This window comes from Fundulus heteroclitus, unplaced genomic scaffold (genome assembly GCF_011125445.2).
Source record: "Fundulus heteroclitus isolate FHET01 unplaced genomic scaffold, MU-UCD_Fhet_4.1 scaffold_52, whole genome shotgun sequence".
Lineage (NCBI taxonomy): Eukaryota > Metazoa > Chordata > Actinopteri > Cyprinodontiformes > Fundulidae > Fundulus > Fundulus heteroclitus.
Window position 1 is genome coordinate 1,006,904 of NW_023396945.1, and position 15,415 is coordinate 1,022,318.

Sequence of the window (15,415 nt, forward strand, 5' to 3'; positions counted from 1 at the left end):
ACCAGATGCGATCCAAGCCTTATTGGAAACCAGGTCAGAGCCAGGAAACCAACCATTTTAACTGAATTGTCTTGTTACTGAAATGTGCTTTGCAGATAAACCTGCCTTGCCTTGACAATCAAATCTGACTAGTGGTCAAACATGAAGCCAGATTCTGCTAGAAGCTTGTTGGTGGCTACAAAAAAACATGCTAAAGGACCTTGAACCAAACCTCATGTGTGGTGTACATATATAACTAAAGTTGTATGTTTGATTTTAAACAAAGCATGGATTTAAAAATCAAACAAAATACCTACATTACATAAAAGCCTGTGCAAATAATTCTTGTTCCTGAAACCTGAAGCTGTTTCATTACTTCACCTTTTATAAAAAAAAAAAAAAAAGAATAGTTTGAATGCATTATTAAACCCCCCCCCCCCCCCCCCCCCTCCAAAAAAAAAAAAAACAATGCAACATTCATGGGCTCTCTGGATGCACGTAACTTGTGTATTTTGTGCCAAGCTGGAAGATATTTAATGCAGATCGCTGTAAAGTCGCTCGTCGAAACTGAGAATCAAAAATGAAACTGTAACGTGGTTAAAATATCAAACGTGACACAAAGTATTGTGCACACACAAACGTGGCTTTCACATTGTTGGAGAAATAATAAAAGTCACTACTATAACTTTGAATTATTTTAAATCCAATGCATTAAGAATGTGCAAAACATTGCATTGAGAAATGAAGATAGTGTTAAATCAAATTAAGACAACATATATAGAGTCCACTAAGGGTGAGAATTATCCACTGCTTTATTACAGGCTCCAACCTTTTGGGTTGGGGCCGATGAGCAGCTTCAACATGTAAAAATACATGAAAAAGGACTTGATTTCAGTCACATTTCCAATATGAAATGACACAGAAATCATCTCTGAATTCATCAGTCGTCTGCTTTTAGCATTTACATTATAGATCAGTAAAACACCACATTTAAAAAAGTATAAAATTCTGAAAATCATGTGTTAACATTGTTAATGATTCAGAGTATCAGACAGCACTAACAGCTCGGGCAGCACCATACATGCTTAAATGCTCAGGTTTTCAAAAGGAACAGTGTTCAGTGTTTTTAAAAAAAAAAGGCAAACATATGACAAATATGTCAAATCTTCCATCGGTTCCTCAGAAACGAACATCTGCACGACAGCCTCAGCTTTTGGCAATTGCTGGTAAGTTTCTGTCGGTGCATTTAGCATTTAATTACGAGTCTTGAGCGTTTGGCATGGTGCCTAACATGGAAGGATCGCTGCAGTCCATTCGCCCTGTGGTTTGCAGCATTTTCCAGTCGGCCTGCAGCCTCTCTCTCAGCCTCTCCAAAGCATCTCCATCCTGTGGGAACGGAGCGCCAAGCTCCTGCAGAGGGGCCGCGGGGTGACCGAGGAGGGCGGAAGCGGTAGGGCCCATGCACGCCTCTTCATTCGCCTGAAATGCAAAGAAAAAAAAAAACAGGTATACCAGGAGCTTTACATCAAACGTGCTCCAGTTGTCTCACCTGCATCAGAACCAGGGTGTGTCCTTTTGCAAAGCCCCGCAGCAGGCCGATCAGTTGCTGCCACATGCCGTCGCCCACTCCGCTCTCTGGCATGCGACCCAAAAGGACAAGACCGGGGTCGTACTCGTATCCCAGAGGCAGGAGGAGGCCAAGGACCGCCTGGAGGAACCCGGACGTGTCACCGCAGCCCTGCGAGACGACAAGTAAACTACGCATCCATGTTTCTGTAACACCGGCGGTAATTTGGCGTTTTTGAGGTCGGCTTACCTGCTTTAAACGCACTGGAATGTAATATTTGCTCTTCCGTTCCTCGCCGTCTTCGCCGCTGATATGCACAACAAGCGTTCTCCTTAAAACAGACAAGATTCTTGCTGAAAACCTTTTCAGGAAAACCTTCATAAAAAGAGTAATAAACGTAGTTTAAACCACTAATACCCGTCTGTGGTGACGTAATTCAGCCCCGTCGCGTTGCCCACACAGACAACCAAAACCCTGAAGGAGGAGACAAGTGGAAACAATTCAGGCCGGTCTGAAAGCAAAACCACAGGAGCGAGTCAAAAAAAGAGAAACACATTCAGTGAGCTTTATCTCGACCTTTACTGGGATCCAACACTTGATTATGGCTCATAGGAGAAATACTGACAAATAAAATAGTAAATCATTTATGGCTTGGTTAAAATTATAGGTTCGACATCTTGAGAGGAACTCTAAAAGGCAAAGATTTAATGGAAAAGAAAAGCGCACCCGTCTGAAATTCTCAACCCCCTGACCCCAACCGTCACGCTCAGATATAAGGGAAAGTTATTAAGGATGAGCCATCAAGAATCATGCCGATCATCAGACTGTGAACCGTGACCCCCCGAGAGAAGAGCCCCTGCTAGCTTCAAGTAATAGATTTGCACTTACCCAAATGGACAAGCCCTGTTTTACGGTTTTATAGTCAGTCCAGACAAAGACTCAGATGTTTGACCAAGAATGTTAGAAAAATGCAACTATCAAGCATGGTGGTGGAAGCGACATGCTATGGGCCAGTTTTAAAACCTGGACCCATCTGGTTGTTCATCAGAAGTGACTCCACACTGCAAAAAGGGAAGTTCAATTTTCTTGAAATGAGTGCATTTGTCCTTGATTTGAGCATGCTAGTTTAAATGATCGCCAGTGGGATGAGATTTTTGCACTTAAAAATAGGAACAACTCATCTCCATCATCTTATTTCAAGTGCAGTAAATATAATTTTCCTATTTTTTGGGGTATAAAATACTCATTCAATTGGTAGATCATCGTATTTACCTGCTCAAATCAACAACAAATACACAAATAGTTCTCTTCTTCCAGTGCAAAACCCACTTTAAAACCGGTTTTACGGCGGATAAAGCAGGATTAAGCTTCTGGAATAGAAACATATCGACTGACCATTAAAGAGGAGCCTGTACCAGGACACCAGATAAAAGGAGCTCTACCATATTCTACCAAGATGAAGAAAGATCAAATAAACAGCCAGAATTATTCCAAATGTTAATTGAAGGCTGAAAAAAAAACTCTCTACATCTTGCAAGAGAGCATTTGCTCAAATATTAGCAAGGGGGTGTATTTATCAACGTAAACCTATATGAATCATTTTGAGCCCATGTGGATTAGAGAAAATCCACAAAAAATTCAAGCTTGTCTTCCCAGTTGCAGTATTTGACATTCATTGCTGCTGTAGGATGTATAACCAGTCCGTTGTGAACAGAAAAACAGCTAAACTAAATCATTAAAGTCAGAATTAATTGACCTGAATGGTGATATGGGAGTAATATTCCGGCTGATGCATTTTCCTACAGTAAAATCGAAGCAAACTTTCTAAACTATGTCTAATAAAAATTGCTCTGAATTCACCACAGGGGTATCAGCACTGAAGTGTCATTTTTGCTGAGTCATCAAACTGTCCATGTTCCCACATATTGATCATTCACTTTAAAAGTGGTGATGTTTAACAGCAGCTGGTTCAAAACAGACAGCACAGCCCGTGTGAGGCTTGACTTCTGTACCGGTCGACGAGATCGGAGGCCAGATCCTGGGCGACGCACATCGTGGCTGCGGCGACATCAGGGACCAGCGCCAAGCCATTGCCGATCTGAGGACCATTGAAACAAAATCAGCTGGTAGGTGACATCAACAAGTCGGCGGAGGGGAGGAAAAACAAAGAGAAAGCAAAACATCTTGATTTCACCTCATTCGTCAGCATTTTCTCCATCAGGGTGTGAAGTCTTGAAATGGTTGCTACAGCATCCCCGTCATCCGCAGCTTTCGTGAAATGATTCCTTGAGGAAACCATGTTCGATTAGTAAACAGAGCGATTATCCATGAAATCAGGCGTGTTACTCTGCACACCCCTCACTTGAGTTTGTTGACTAAACGTGGTTGGAGAGCTCCGGAGGTGCTGAGGCGTTTCAGTCCGTCGGCACCGGCCACGTCGTCAGGAAGCACCGACGCGGAACAAACAGGAGGACAGAAACGCTGCGGAGGCTCCGGCCAAACTTTGGCCTCCGCGCTGCTTTCTTCCTCTGCCGTTTCTGCCGGTTCCTCCTCTTCTTTTGCCAGTTTCATGGGTTTGGTGCTGATTTCCGGCAAAGGTGGATTGGCTGGAGAAGGGACTAAACCGTGTTAGAGAGGAAATACAAAAAGTAATGGATTGAATTAATTGCATTTCTACATAAAGTTTATAGTTTGCTGTACTTAAATTATTTTTTTTGGCTAAAGGTTGTTGCACTTCAGTATTTGGGGATGAAAAACAGCATTTAAAAAAAAACAATAAGTGGGATTGTCTGCTGATATAACATGTAAAAGAGAGCATAAGTCACCTTTTTCTGATCAAACTACTGTATAACAAGGCAAATTCTGTCCTCAGCATGTTTACAGTCATGCTGGAACGTGGATAACAGGGTGAAGCTGCACGACTGCTATGTAGCCGTTCTACCTGCATGCTTCAGGAAGGACCAGTACTGCCTGTGAGCTGATCGGGCACACTGAAGAGACTCGAGCGCACTGAAAAACAGCAACAAATCCAACACAGTTACAGAGCTTCATTTCCTTCAAGTCACAAGCACAAACCTTCATGTGTTTTCTAGACCAGCACAAAGTACAGCCCATCTGTCAAGCGGAGGGAACATTTTCTCTTTTTTTAATATATAAAAATCAAGCCATTCAGCCTCTTTTACTTTGATACCTTTAAATAAAATCCTATGCAACCAAAGGCATTTACAAGAGACACAAAATCTTTAAAAAAAAAGGTCCACCTTGTTGTTTTTTTAACGTCGGTTTAATTAAAGCTGTTCTGTGAAGGCCTCAGGTGTTTGTTAAGAGAGCATTAATGAACAATCAGCTTTAGGAAGACCAAAGATCACTGCAGAAAGCTCAAACAACTCTCCACATTAGCCTGAAACGTGATGGTGGCAGTATTACGCAGCGGGGATGCTTTTCTTCAGCCTGGACAGAAAAACTGCTCTGATGGAAAGGTGGACGGAGCTATATGCAGGGCAATGATTAAATAAAGCCTGTAAGGGATTACCAGTCAGAGCTACAATGAAGTGATTTAGATCAAAGGCATTTTTATGTTTTAAAATTGTCCAAACAAAGCCCATCCAGGATAAGAGTAAAATGGATGCTAGTAGACGTTTCTCCGTCCGGTCTGACTGAACTTAAGGTGTCCTGCAGAGAACATTTGGCCAAATACCAGTCTGTAGATCAGGGGCGACACCCTTTTGTGTATAATTTTAAAGTTATATTTAGGTATCGGTTTTCCAAATAGGAAAATACTAAATCTTTTTACCATATGAGCATCCAATTATTATTAATATCAGGACTTTGAAACGATTGTACAAATGATTGTGTGACTTTATTCTCATTGTATTTACAGCTTTCTTTTTGTAATGTCAATTATTCCTGTACATATAATATTACGACTCTAATTCTCATAATTTCCACACAAAAAATGTCCTAATAGGCCCCATCGTAGATTCAAGAAAATACATGATTTGCCACAGAGGAGTACATTTCTAGAATGAGTCAGATATTGTGATATTAATTTCACATAATTGCAAGAAAAATTTTGCACATTCTCGGAAGTCGAAAACTTGTACATATTTGCGGAAAAATGTGTAATTTTCCACAATATATAGGCATTCATTTGCTATATTAAAACTAGGATATTCTCTGACATCTCATCTCACGGCCCCCGTAGATGGGTCCTTAACCTCACTTTGGGAATCTCTGCTCTACATGTCCAAGGATTGAACCCCAAAACCACTGCGGTTAAACAAAGCACTGACTTAGGAGGCCTCAGCATCACTGCACACAACGCCTTTCTTTTTTACTTGTATATCATGTGTAATTCAACCTCTACTTCACACTTACGCACTGCTTTTTGCCGGGCCATCACATAAAACCCTAATAAAATGCATTGAAGTTTGTAATGTGACACAATCTGAAAAAGTGAAATAACGTTTCAGGGGACTGGATTTCTGTACGACACACACCTTATGCAGGGACTCCTGAGGTTGGCGAGCCGAGGCAGAGGATCTCCCAGCAGAGTCTGAATGGTCTGGCAAACCGACTGTGCGAGAGAAGTCAAGTTGTATCCTCCCTGGAAAAAAAAAAAAAATCAAATAAAACGGGGTGGAGAAAAAAAACAGATGCAGACAGTAAAATAAGACTGACAAGTCTTGTTAAAGATACAGATAGCGAGTGTTATAGCTGCCATGCTGACCTCCAGTGCAGCGCAAAGTTTTCCTCCAGCTAGGTTCATCAGGAGATGAGTTAAGTGGGCAAAGATGTCTGGAGTGGCACACATTTCTCCCTGAAAACAAAACAGGTTCAATCAATCAAAATTAAAATTAAAATCAGTTACCCATGTTCTGTCACAACGCCACACTGACTGGAGGAAGACTATTTCAATGCAAAAATTCATGAGACAGAAGTGTAAGGCGGGCAATGTGTAAATAAGTAGACTTTACACAATGAGAATAAAAAAAAAAAAAAAAACTGTCATGGGTTTTTTCTTTTTTGGTACCTCGGGGTCACCGATGGCCGAGTCAAAGCCTGCGCACACCAAGACCAAGTCTGGGCAAAACTGTGAGGAAGAATCACATGAGCTAAAAAGTCATGATCATGCTTCATTCTAAAAAAAAAAAATGTTTCTAGTGTTGAAAAAATGTCTCACCTCATAAGCTGCTGGCAGAAGAACATGGCAGAAGACTGACAGATAGTCGCTGTTTTCCATCCCCACCTGAAATATCAATATCAATGAGGAAGGCTAAACACAGCTGGCGCGCGCCGTCTTTAAAAATCGTTCAACATTTGATCTTAATGCCAGTTTTGCAGACTTGCGCAGTAAATCCGTTCATCCTTCTAAAGTGTTCAGGGTTCATAAATGAGCAGACGGCAGACCTTTAGGAAATGTAAACGTGTTTATCTGTGTGATGGTTGGATAGGATGTGGGGCTCAGATCTACCTGACACATTAAGCAGCCAATCAGTATTAACAGTGATGTCAAAGACTACAGGAGCCACAGGTTCAAAACAAGGCCAAACGGAGACAAACTGCTTTGCTTGGCTTTTTTAAAAAAAAAAAAAAGTTCCGTTTACTCACCTTATTCCAAGGCACATTTATGTTGAAGCCAGCTCCGCTCCCTTTGCCGACGCTGTCATAGTCTGACTCTCTGAGATGGGGCCAGAATTTCTGATGCTCGTAGCGGTGCCAAGAAAAGTAAAGAACACTGTAAAACACCATAAAAAACACGCAATGACTAAAACACCAGAATTATGCTGCAAACACTTTTACAGTGCATCCGCTCAGACTGTAACGGGTGCTATTGCACAAACGGGCCCACCTCGGGTCATCCTCAAAGCAATACTGCACCCCTTGACCGTGGTGTATGTCCCAGTCCACTATTAAGACCCTGAAAAAGAAACGTTTTTCAGCAGCTTTTAAGCCAATGCGGATCCCCTAAGGAGTCGGCAAAACAAACAAAGAGTGGAGACGATTGAAAAAGGTTGAAATACCTTTTGACTCCATATTTCTGTTTGGCATATCGAGCTGCTATGGCCACGTTGTTGAACACACAGAAACCGTTGGCGGCACCGCGCATACTGTGGTGTCCCGGTGGTCTAGCGACAGTAACAGAACATAGGTTCCTAGTTTTAGTATGAACTAATATTTGCCATCTCATTTCATGGATTTTCTTGTTTCGTTATGCGTTTTTCTTTGCAGTATTTTCTTACGATATATAGACAGAACACATCCTTGCAAACGAGTAAGGATGCAAAACAGATAATATTTGACAAAAGGAACACAATTGGTCCTTGAAGCGTTTAGAGTCTTACCTGACCAGAGCTATGCCATTCCTGACCTTCCCTGTCATAACACTGTCCACCAGCTGCAGAGCGGACCCCGCAGCGAGCTTAGCACAGTGATAGATATTCTAGAGCAGTGAACGATTAAAGAAAAATAGAGAGGTTAAGCAATGAGCAACACAAGCAGAGAGTCAGGGAGGGACAAATGTGACACACAGCTGCTGAGTAGGGGACTAACCGGGTGGAAGTAGACATCCCCATACTGAAGCGTGAACTCCTTCAAGTCCTCCAAAGTCATGTACGGAGTCTTTTTTACCGCCTCCAGGTATTCCTCACTGTTAGGAAAACAGCAGAAATTATCAAGTTGTTTATTTCGTAATTATGAGGAGGTAAATAAATTCATTAAACCACATCACAGCTCCAGAGCCTAATCAAGGCATGCAATCAAAGTGGGAAAGTTTAAAAGGATATAAGTGGTGCAGTAATGGCTGGTTGGTTTGAGTGGAGATGGGGGCTCCAATCAAAAATCTGTTTAGGGGCTCTAGGTCCTAAACAAGTCAGGACGGACCTGTGGACGAGCAGTATCTCTGCGTCTGAGGCCTGACGGGCCGGGACGGAGACGCAGCGCCCGGAAAGACCACTCCTGACCAAGGCCTCATAACTGGCCGTGAGCCGCTCTGGGACCTCGATCTTACAGGCTGGGCTGCAGAAACAAAATAAAACAAGCATAAACGTAGACCTGTCACCGTTTCTAAGTATCAATGGACAATTTAACAAACTGTACTTTTTCATCATTATTCCTGTTGTTTAGCAGATTTTTAGTATTTTGCTACACGAGCATGTTGTAACAAGTCCTGCCTCTCTCCAACCTGTTTCTCTGAACTGCTGGACAACTGGCTGAAAGAGGCTACAACATATTTTCCTCTTTAGAAAGAATCTGAAAAATGTCTCAGTTTGGAAATATTTCAGAACAATTAACCAGCTAATACTGTATTAAACATCGATAAAGTATTAATTAATGATACAAATTGTACTTGTGTTACTCCATAGATTCAGTGGCAGAATGGTGTGTTTAGTGCAGTAAGAACAATACTTTAAAACAACTAGCTTTAACCAGGCGTTTGTTGAATAACCATTACTCAAGTCAGTATAAAAATATAAAAACAAACTACAGACAACATTGTGATAACTATAATAATGCGTCGCATTATCTCTGCAATAAAAGCAATTAAAATCATGTTTTGCATTTCTGTTGTAAGTCTGTGCTAAAAATGGAACTGGGGTAGTTTTATTCAAAGCTAAACTTAAGAATTAACAATTAACTATTCTGTTTGTTCATCTTGCACGTTCATTTAATTTTAAAATTGTCTTTTTTATTACGAAAAGCAGATGTGGTGATAGAAAACAATAACGTGATACGCATACATTTATATCTTTTTAAATTGATAAAATTGTGAATTTTTAAACATTTGTGGGTCGGTGTCCCTCTCTAAAATGACCGTGTGGGGAACATGGAACCGTAAAATCTGTACCTACCCCTAACAGTTTGAAATGCTTAAATTGGAAGCACCACTGGCCTGTGGTGCTTGCTAATTTATTAATTGGCGTGGGAACTATTTGAAAATACTTATTCATTTAAAAAAAGAAAAAGATGTAAAAGTAAAGTAAATAGCGGGACGTCTAACATTTCAAGCGTCACTTCAAACATGTTAACGTAGCCGACATTATGACCCTCCAGGCTAAACTTTGTATGGTAGGAATTTTGTTACTACTTACTCAACCCAGAGCAGTTTGTATTTGGTCATCTCCTCATCATAAATCAAAGCTGTCCCCATTGTAGCCAAAAGCAAAGGAGCAGAGAGCTTTATTTACTGCTAATGTCCTCAACAGTACTTTTCATTATCATTTTTTGGTTCCAATAGGATTCTGATAAGTTACTTCACAGCTGTGTGTAATACAGGATGAATGTATCCAGTATGAATGTAAGTCGGAAGAGCGTAAGCAGCAAAGAGCATGTAAACAGAAGGGAGGAGTGTGAAGGTAAAGCATTAAACAGGCCGTGAGCGCTACCTACTGGACGGAGTGCGGTACTTGGATTTGAATCCAAGTTTATCCCTGAAGTCGTGTACGTTGCAGCCTATTTATATTTATCCAAGCCATTTTAGATTAAAACGTGACTGTCAAATTGAGTCAACGTCAGCTAAACCTGACTGCTGTCTTCAGCAGTCTAATGTGCATGTTATGCAAAATCGACTCAATGTAAACAACATATGTTCATAAATATATGGGAGTCAATCAAACAAGTCCTATTAATATCAAAATAAAACCAATCTCCATAATTCAGATTGTGTAGGACAAAATAAAAGATTAACAAAATACTGTATTAATTCCCGCTGTGATTGATAAAGTAGTTTTTTATTGAATTCAATTGAAGATGTGGCTTTCCACAGCACAGCTAGGATACCTCAGTCTGAGAACTAATGGTATTCAAGTTTCTCTATTCAGAATCTCCAGGACGATCTTTGTCACTTTGTTCTTTTTTTTCTTTTTCTTTTTCTTATCTTATTTTATTGCTGATGTCCAGGCCTTTGTTTCAGCCATGGCTGGTGTTAAAGTGCTTTATAAATAAAGTTGATGATGATGATGGTAATATTGATGTATATGTTATAAATGAATTGGGAATATTATTATCTTACTTGTATCACTTAAAAAAATCTCATTGCATATTTTATCTGTTCATTGAATTATTACCAAAGAAGCCACAGAGAAAAATGTAATATGATGTTCGTTTTTATTATTGTTGGAACAAAATGCAATAAACAGTCAAAGCAGTGCGACACAAGCCGACAAACACAGAGGACATTAGGGATGCAAAACATATCATATGACATGAGAAGCTCTGGTTTGACCCCAGATCATTCCTACACAATTATATCATTTAGGAAACGGATACATTTTTCCTGTGGGAAACGTCTCCATAGTACCATGAGAACATACTGTTTGAACATTGCCATTTCTGGATGATAACACTAGTCGCACAGTCAGCCGGTAAGGACAGCAATAATAATGATTTATGTTCAACAAATAATATTCAGTTTCTCAGTTTTTGTTTAGATCCAACTATTTTGTTTTTTTGTTTGAACAAGAAGAGTTTATCATTCCTTTTCCCTCCACCTGTGTCACCAAGCTCCCTATAATCTGTCCTCTTCCTCCTCATCTTCGGTCCTTTCCTCTACATTCTCCTGTGACCTTGTTGTGTCCTTGTCCTTCTCTGGTCTCCCCTGCACTTCTTTCCTCCCACGTCTCTCCGCTTCATCCGTGCACGCTCTGCACCACAGGAGCAGAGCTGCTCTGCATCTTGCCCTGAACGACGGGTCGCAGGCGGCGTAGAGCAGCGGGTTCAGGCAGGAGTTGAGGTAAGCCAAACAGGTGACGTATGGGTGAGCAGCCAGCAGAGCCTGGTCTAGAGGGCACGAGTACGGGACGAAGCCGAACTCCAGCAGGACGGAGACGGTCTTGTTGACGTGGAGCGGCATCCAGCACAGGAAGAAGGCCATCACTAAAGTGACAATGATCCTGAGGAGTCTGCGCTGGTGCCTGCGGTCGGGACGCGGGCCGCCTCCGAAGTGCCTGCTGAGCAGCCGGGCCAGCGAGCAGTAGCAGACGAGCAGGATGACGAGCGGGAGCAGGAAGCCGAGCAGGGTTGACTTTAGGCTCAACACGGCGGCCCACCACATCTCAGCCCTGTCTCTCTCAGCCTCCTCCAGCTGCGCCCCAACCAGCACGGAGTAATCCATCTGGCAGGACAGGACGACAGACCCTGGGTCGTCCTCGGACTTGGGGTCGAGCTCCACTTCCCCGAGAGAACGCAGCAGCAAGCCAGGAAGAGCCAGGAGGCCTGCCGCTGTCCACACCGCCGCGAGGATCCACAAAGTCCTGTTGGGACACCTCTGCAAGGGACGGTGGCCCGAGTGCCGGCGTCCCGTCAAGACCCAGTACCTCTCCACGCTGAGCATGCTCAGGCTGAAAACGCTGGCGTACATGTTGAGAGCCGTGAGGAAGCTGCTGATCTGGCAGAGGGGTTGCCCAAAAGGCCAGTGGTAGCCCAGTGCTGTGTAGGCAGCCCAGAACGGTAAAGTCACGAGGAAGCAAAGGTCGGCCAATGCCAAACTGGCTATCAGAGAGTCTGTCAGAGAGAGAGGGGGCCGCGGGATGGAGGGAGGGCACGAGGAAGAGATGAAGGCATGAGAGGACGGTCTGCGGTTTTGTCCTGATGGATTACCACAGTCTGGTTTGTTTTTATCAGAAGGCAAACGGTGAGTTCTGACAGCACCGTGGTGATTAGCTCTGATTGAACAACACCGCTGTCCAGTTCCAGTATGGCGTTTGTCTTTTGTCCTGATCCTCCTCCTGGTGGTTCGATGCAGGTACACCCAGAGCACCAAGCTGTTGCCAAGGCAACCCACCAGGAAGGCCAGCAGGTAGACGGACGGGATGATGGAGAAGGAAGGAGACCAGTCGCTGTAGTCGCAGTGGAACGGAGGGGGGGTGGTAGGGGAGTGGTCGCTGAAGTCTGACATCTTTCTGTTTCTATATAAAACATTGAGACATATTTTACTCTTTAGAGTAAAAGCTGCTGGGCTGGATCTTCCTTCCTCTGGGTGTTGGCTTGGATTGTCTGAAACATCAGTACAAACAATTACATTTTGCAATTTTGAGTGCCCTCTAATTCTGTGACTTTCAGCGGTATGCAGTGGCTTGCAACAGTTTGAAACCCCTTTGAACTCTTTCACCTTTTGTCATATTACAACCACAATGTATCTCACTGTTATTTTAACAGAGCTGGACTGATGCAAAGTAGAGTAAAGCGGAAAGAAAGGGATTTAAGGGTTTTCAGATATTGATATAATCTTTACTCGGACGCCCCTAAATAAAACCCTGTGCAACCAACTGACTTCAAAAGTCAACCAATTAGAAAAGCCCATTTGTGCAGAATCCAGCCTGTTGTTTGGAGGCCTCAGAACGTTGTTAGAGCGCATTTGTGAACAAACAGCATCACTAAATCCAACGACGACACCAGACAGGTCAGGGATAAAGATGTGACCAACTTTAAAAGCAAAGGTAGGACGATACAGGAAGAAAAACTGCTAGAGGCTTTAAGTGACTTGAGGCAGTGACGGAGGTTTACCTTCCAGCAGGACTCAAAACACACATATGCTGGCCCTAGAATGGCCTAGTCAAAGAACATAACCAAATCCGATTGAGCATCTGTGACACTCCATGCACTCCTACTGATCTTAAGCTATTTTGAAAATGACAATGAGTAACAGTTTCCGATTCCAGCTGTGCAAAGCAGCTACCGACATAACTTGACTGACCTGCAGCGGAAGGCAGTTCTACAATGTGTTGCTTCAGGTGTCTAAATACAAATGCATGCAAATTCATGACTTTGTCAAAAATGTTTCCTTTCCCTTTCAACGTCACTATTATGCTTTACTCTGTGTCGGTGTGTCGCATAACATCACAAATTAAAATCCAACATTAAAGTTTGTGTTGTCAGGAAAGACTAACAAGCTTGAATATTTTTGCAAGGCTCAGTATTTAGACGTAAGAAAGAAATGCGGCGAGAGACTGATCCTGGGATGAGTTCCAACACTCTCAGAGGGTACTTACCTTGATAAGCTCGAATAATATCCGTGTGCAGATGAAGAAAATGTGACTATCTCTGTATAGAGGGGGAAAAAGCTTCTAATTATGTCATCTAACGCTGTATCTGGAAGTTCAACTGTTGCTTTCTGGCCTGGCAGCTTGCTAACTGGAGAGGGCATCCCTTCCTAAGTCTCAATATATATAACTGTTTCCTCCATTGACACAAATGGGATAAATACACAGAGAAAGCCTTCCTTTTTTACGTTCTCAAACCAGACCACCCCAGGAGAGCTGCAAGACCTGCAAACATACATCCCCCCCAAAACCAACACGCCCCCCCCCCACCCCCCCCCCACCCCCAAAACCAACACGCCCCCCCCCCACCCCCCCCCCCCCCCCCTCCTGGCTCTTAGACAGCCCATTTCTATCCACATTCAAATGCATCCACGGTAAGGAACTATCTGCAAATACCTATTGTTCTCGGTGTGACCCTTGTTTAAACAGACAGTGGATACAGTAGCCAATGCAACAACGAGAAAATAAATAACTTAACAAGCTTTACAGCCGCTGACCCGAAACCAGTGAATACACGGAAAAGGCACCTAAACAGTTGATTCCAACATGCCCAATGGAAAAAAAAAAAAGAACAAGAAAACATTAACTCTCAAACAGCAAGCCACTAACTTAATTCAGCACCAGCTATCTTTAGATTCTGTCACAAATGACTCACATACATGGAGACCTCAGCAACACGGTCTACCATTAATGTGGGAACGATTGCTTCTCCAAGAGCAGGAATTGTCAGAAAAGTGTGTGTGTGTGTGTGTGTGTGTGTGTGCGTGCGTGCGTGCGTGTGTGTGTGTGTGTGTGTGTGTGTGTGTGTGTGTGTGTGTGTGTGTGTGTGTGTGTGTGTGTGAGTCAAATTGAAAAGACCAAACAAAATTCAATAAGTAGAGTTTTAATGTTGGAAGGATAATTGTATCCACCGAGAATGTTTTCCTTTTAAATAAGTAAAATTCCTGCTAAACTTGTGAGTTTTACCACTGCAACACTTTCTTCCATCCATCCATCCATTTTCCGAACCGCTTTATCCCTCATGGGGTCGCGGGGGGGTGCTGGTGCCTATCTCCAGCGTTCACTGGGCGAGAGGCGGGGTACACCCTGGACAGGTCGCCAGTCTGTCGCAGGGCAACACAGAGACAAACAGGACAAACAACCATTTGCAACACTTTCTTTCCAAAATTAATATTTCTTTTATTCGCACTTGATCGGCTTTACCCTCCAGACAAATATTCTAGAGCGAATGGAGTCCAGAGACCATTGGGGCTAATGCATATGTAAAAAAAAAACTTAAAATTTTTAAATAAATAACAAAACAAACATATAAACATTATGCCTATTTCAGTAGTTTATCAAGCATTAAAGAAAAAAATATGAGTTAATATCTATCCATCCATCCATTGTCTACCACGTCTATCCCTTGTGGGGTCGTGAGGGGTGCTGATGCCTATCTCCAGCTGTCAATGGGCGAGAGGCGGGTATGCCCTGGACAGGTAATATGAGTTAATATTTTAGAACTAAAAGAAGTAAAAAAAAAAAAAAACTAAAAAAAAAACACTAACCTTTGAACAATTAGTGGGTTTTTTATCTCTTATAGAGCTGCATGCCCACTGGCTTGGCCCTTAGAGGTGACAGTAAATGATATGTAATGTTTGTTGTTGTTTGAACTCTGTTCTGACCAGAAGTTTAATCTAAAACTAGACAGCTAAAAGTGGATGTTTTAATGGATCAGAGGGCACGGTGGGGCCAGGATGGAGTTGCACCGTAAAACGTGGGGAGGGCTGGGTGGTAAACAGGAAGAGTCTGTTTTCACAGAGGTCATGCCGCCGTCTGCCTGTTGTTATGG

General features: G+C 42.6%; 2 protein-coding genes across 3 annotated transcripts; both read right to left on the minus strand.

Annotated features, from left to right (window-relative positions):
* Positions 1-767: 767 nt before the first annotated feature.
* hdac10 (histone deacetylase 10) lies at positions 768-9,889 on the minus strand. 2 transcript variants are annotated; one of them, XM_021310868.2, is made up of 19 exons: positions 9,637-9,889; positions 8,429-8,563; positions 8,099-8,195; positions 7,891-7,988; positions 7,570-7,674; positions 7,398-7,466; positions 7,157-7,283; positions 6,729-6,794; positions 6,579-6,638; positions 6,276-6,365; positions 6,046-6,152; positions 4,488-4,555; positions 3,909-4,164; positions 3,741-3,831; positions 3,559-3,644; positions 1,964-2,020; positions 1,796-1,877; positions 1,529-1,717; positions 768-1,458 (listed from the first exon to the last, which is right to left on the minus strand). In XM_021310868.2, the coding sequence occupies exons 1-19, from the start codon at positions 9,693-9,695 to the stop codon at positions 1,237-1,239; spliced, it is 2,064 nt and encodes a 687-aa protein (XP_021166543.2). In that variant the 5' UTR covers positions 9,696-9,889; the 3' UTR covers positions 768-1,236. The 2 variants fall into 2 exon arrangements, with proteins under 2 accessions (XP_021166543.2, XP_012708512.2); XM_012853058.3 differs by having other exon boundaries at positions 3,909-4,152; positions 9,637-9,888.
* Positions 9,890-10,665: 776 nt separating this feature from the next.
* aplnr2 (apelin receptor 2) lies at positions 10,666-12,462 on the minus strand. Its single transcript, XM_012853061.3, has one exon. The coding sequence runs from the start codon at positions 12,438-12,440 to the stop codon at positions 11,052-11,054; it is 1,389 nt and encodes a 462-aa protein (XP_012708515.2). The 5' UTR covers positions 12,441-12,462; the 3' UTR covers positions 10,666-11,051.
* Positions 12,463-15,415: the final 2,953 nt, after the last annotated feature.

Coding starts and splice junctions, on each gene's coding strand:
- hdac10 (XM_021310868.2), bottom strand. CDS start 9,695: ATGGGGACAGCTTTGATTTATGATGAGGAGATGACCAAATACAAACTG. Junction 4,556..6,045: donor CTCAGGAGTCCCTGCATAAG/GTGTGTGTCGTA, acceptor GCTGTTTTTCAG/TGCGCTCGAGTCTCTTCAGT. Junction 3,645..3,740: donor AGAAAATGCTGACGAATGAG/GTGAAATCAAGA, acceptor AATGGTCCTCAG/ATCGGCAATGGCTTGGCGCT.
- aplnr2 (XM_012853061.3), bottom strand. CDS start 12,440: ATGTCAGACTTCAGCGACCACTCCCCTACCACCCCCCCTCCGTTCCAC.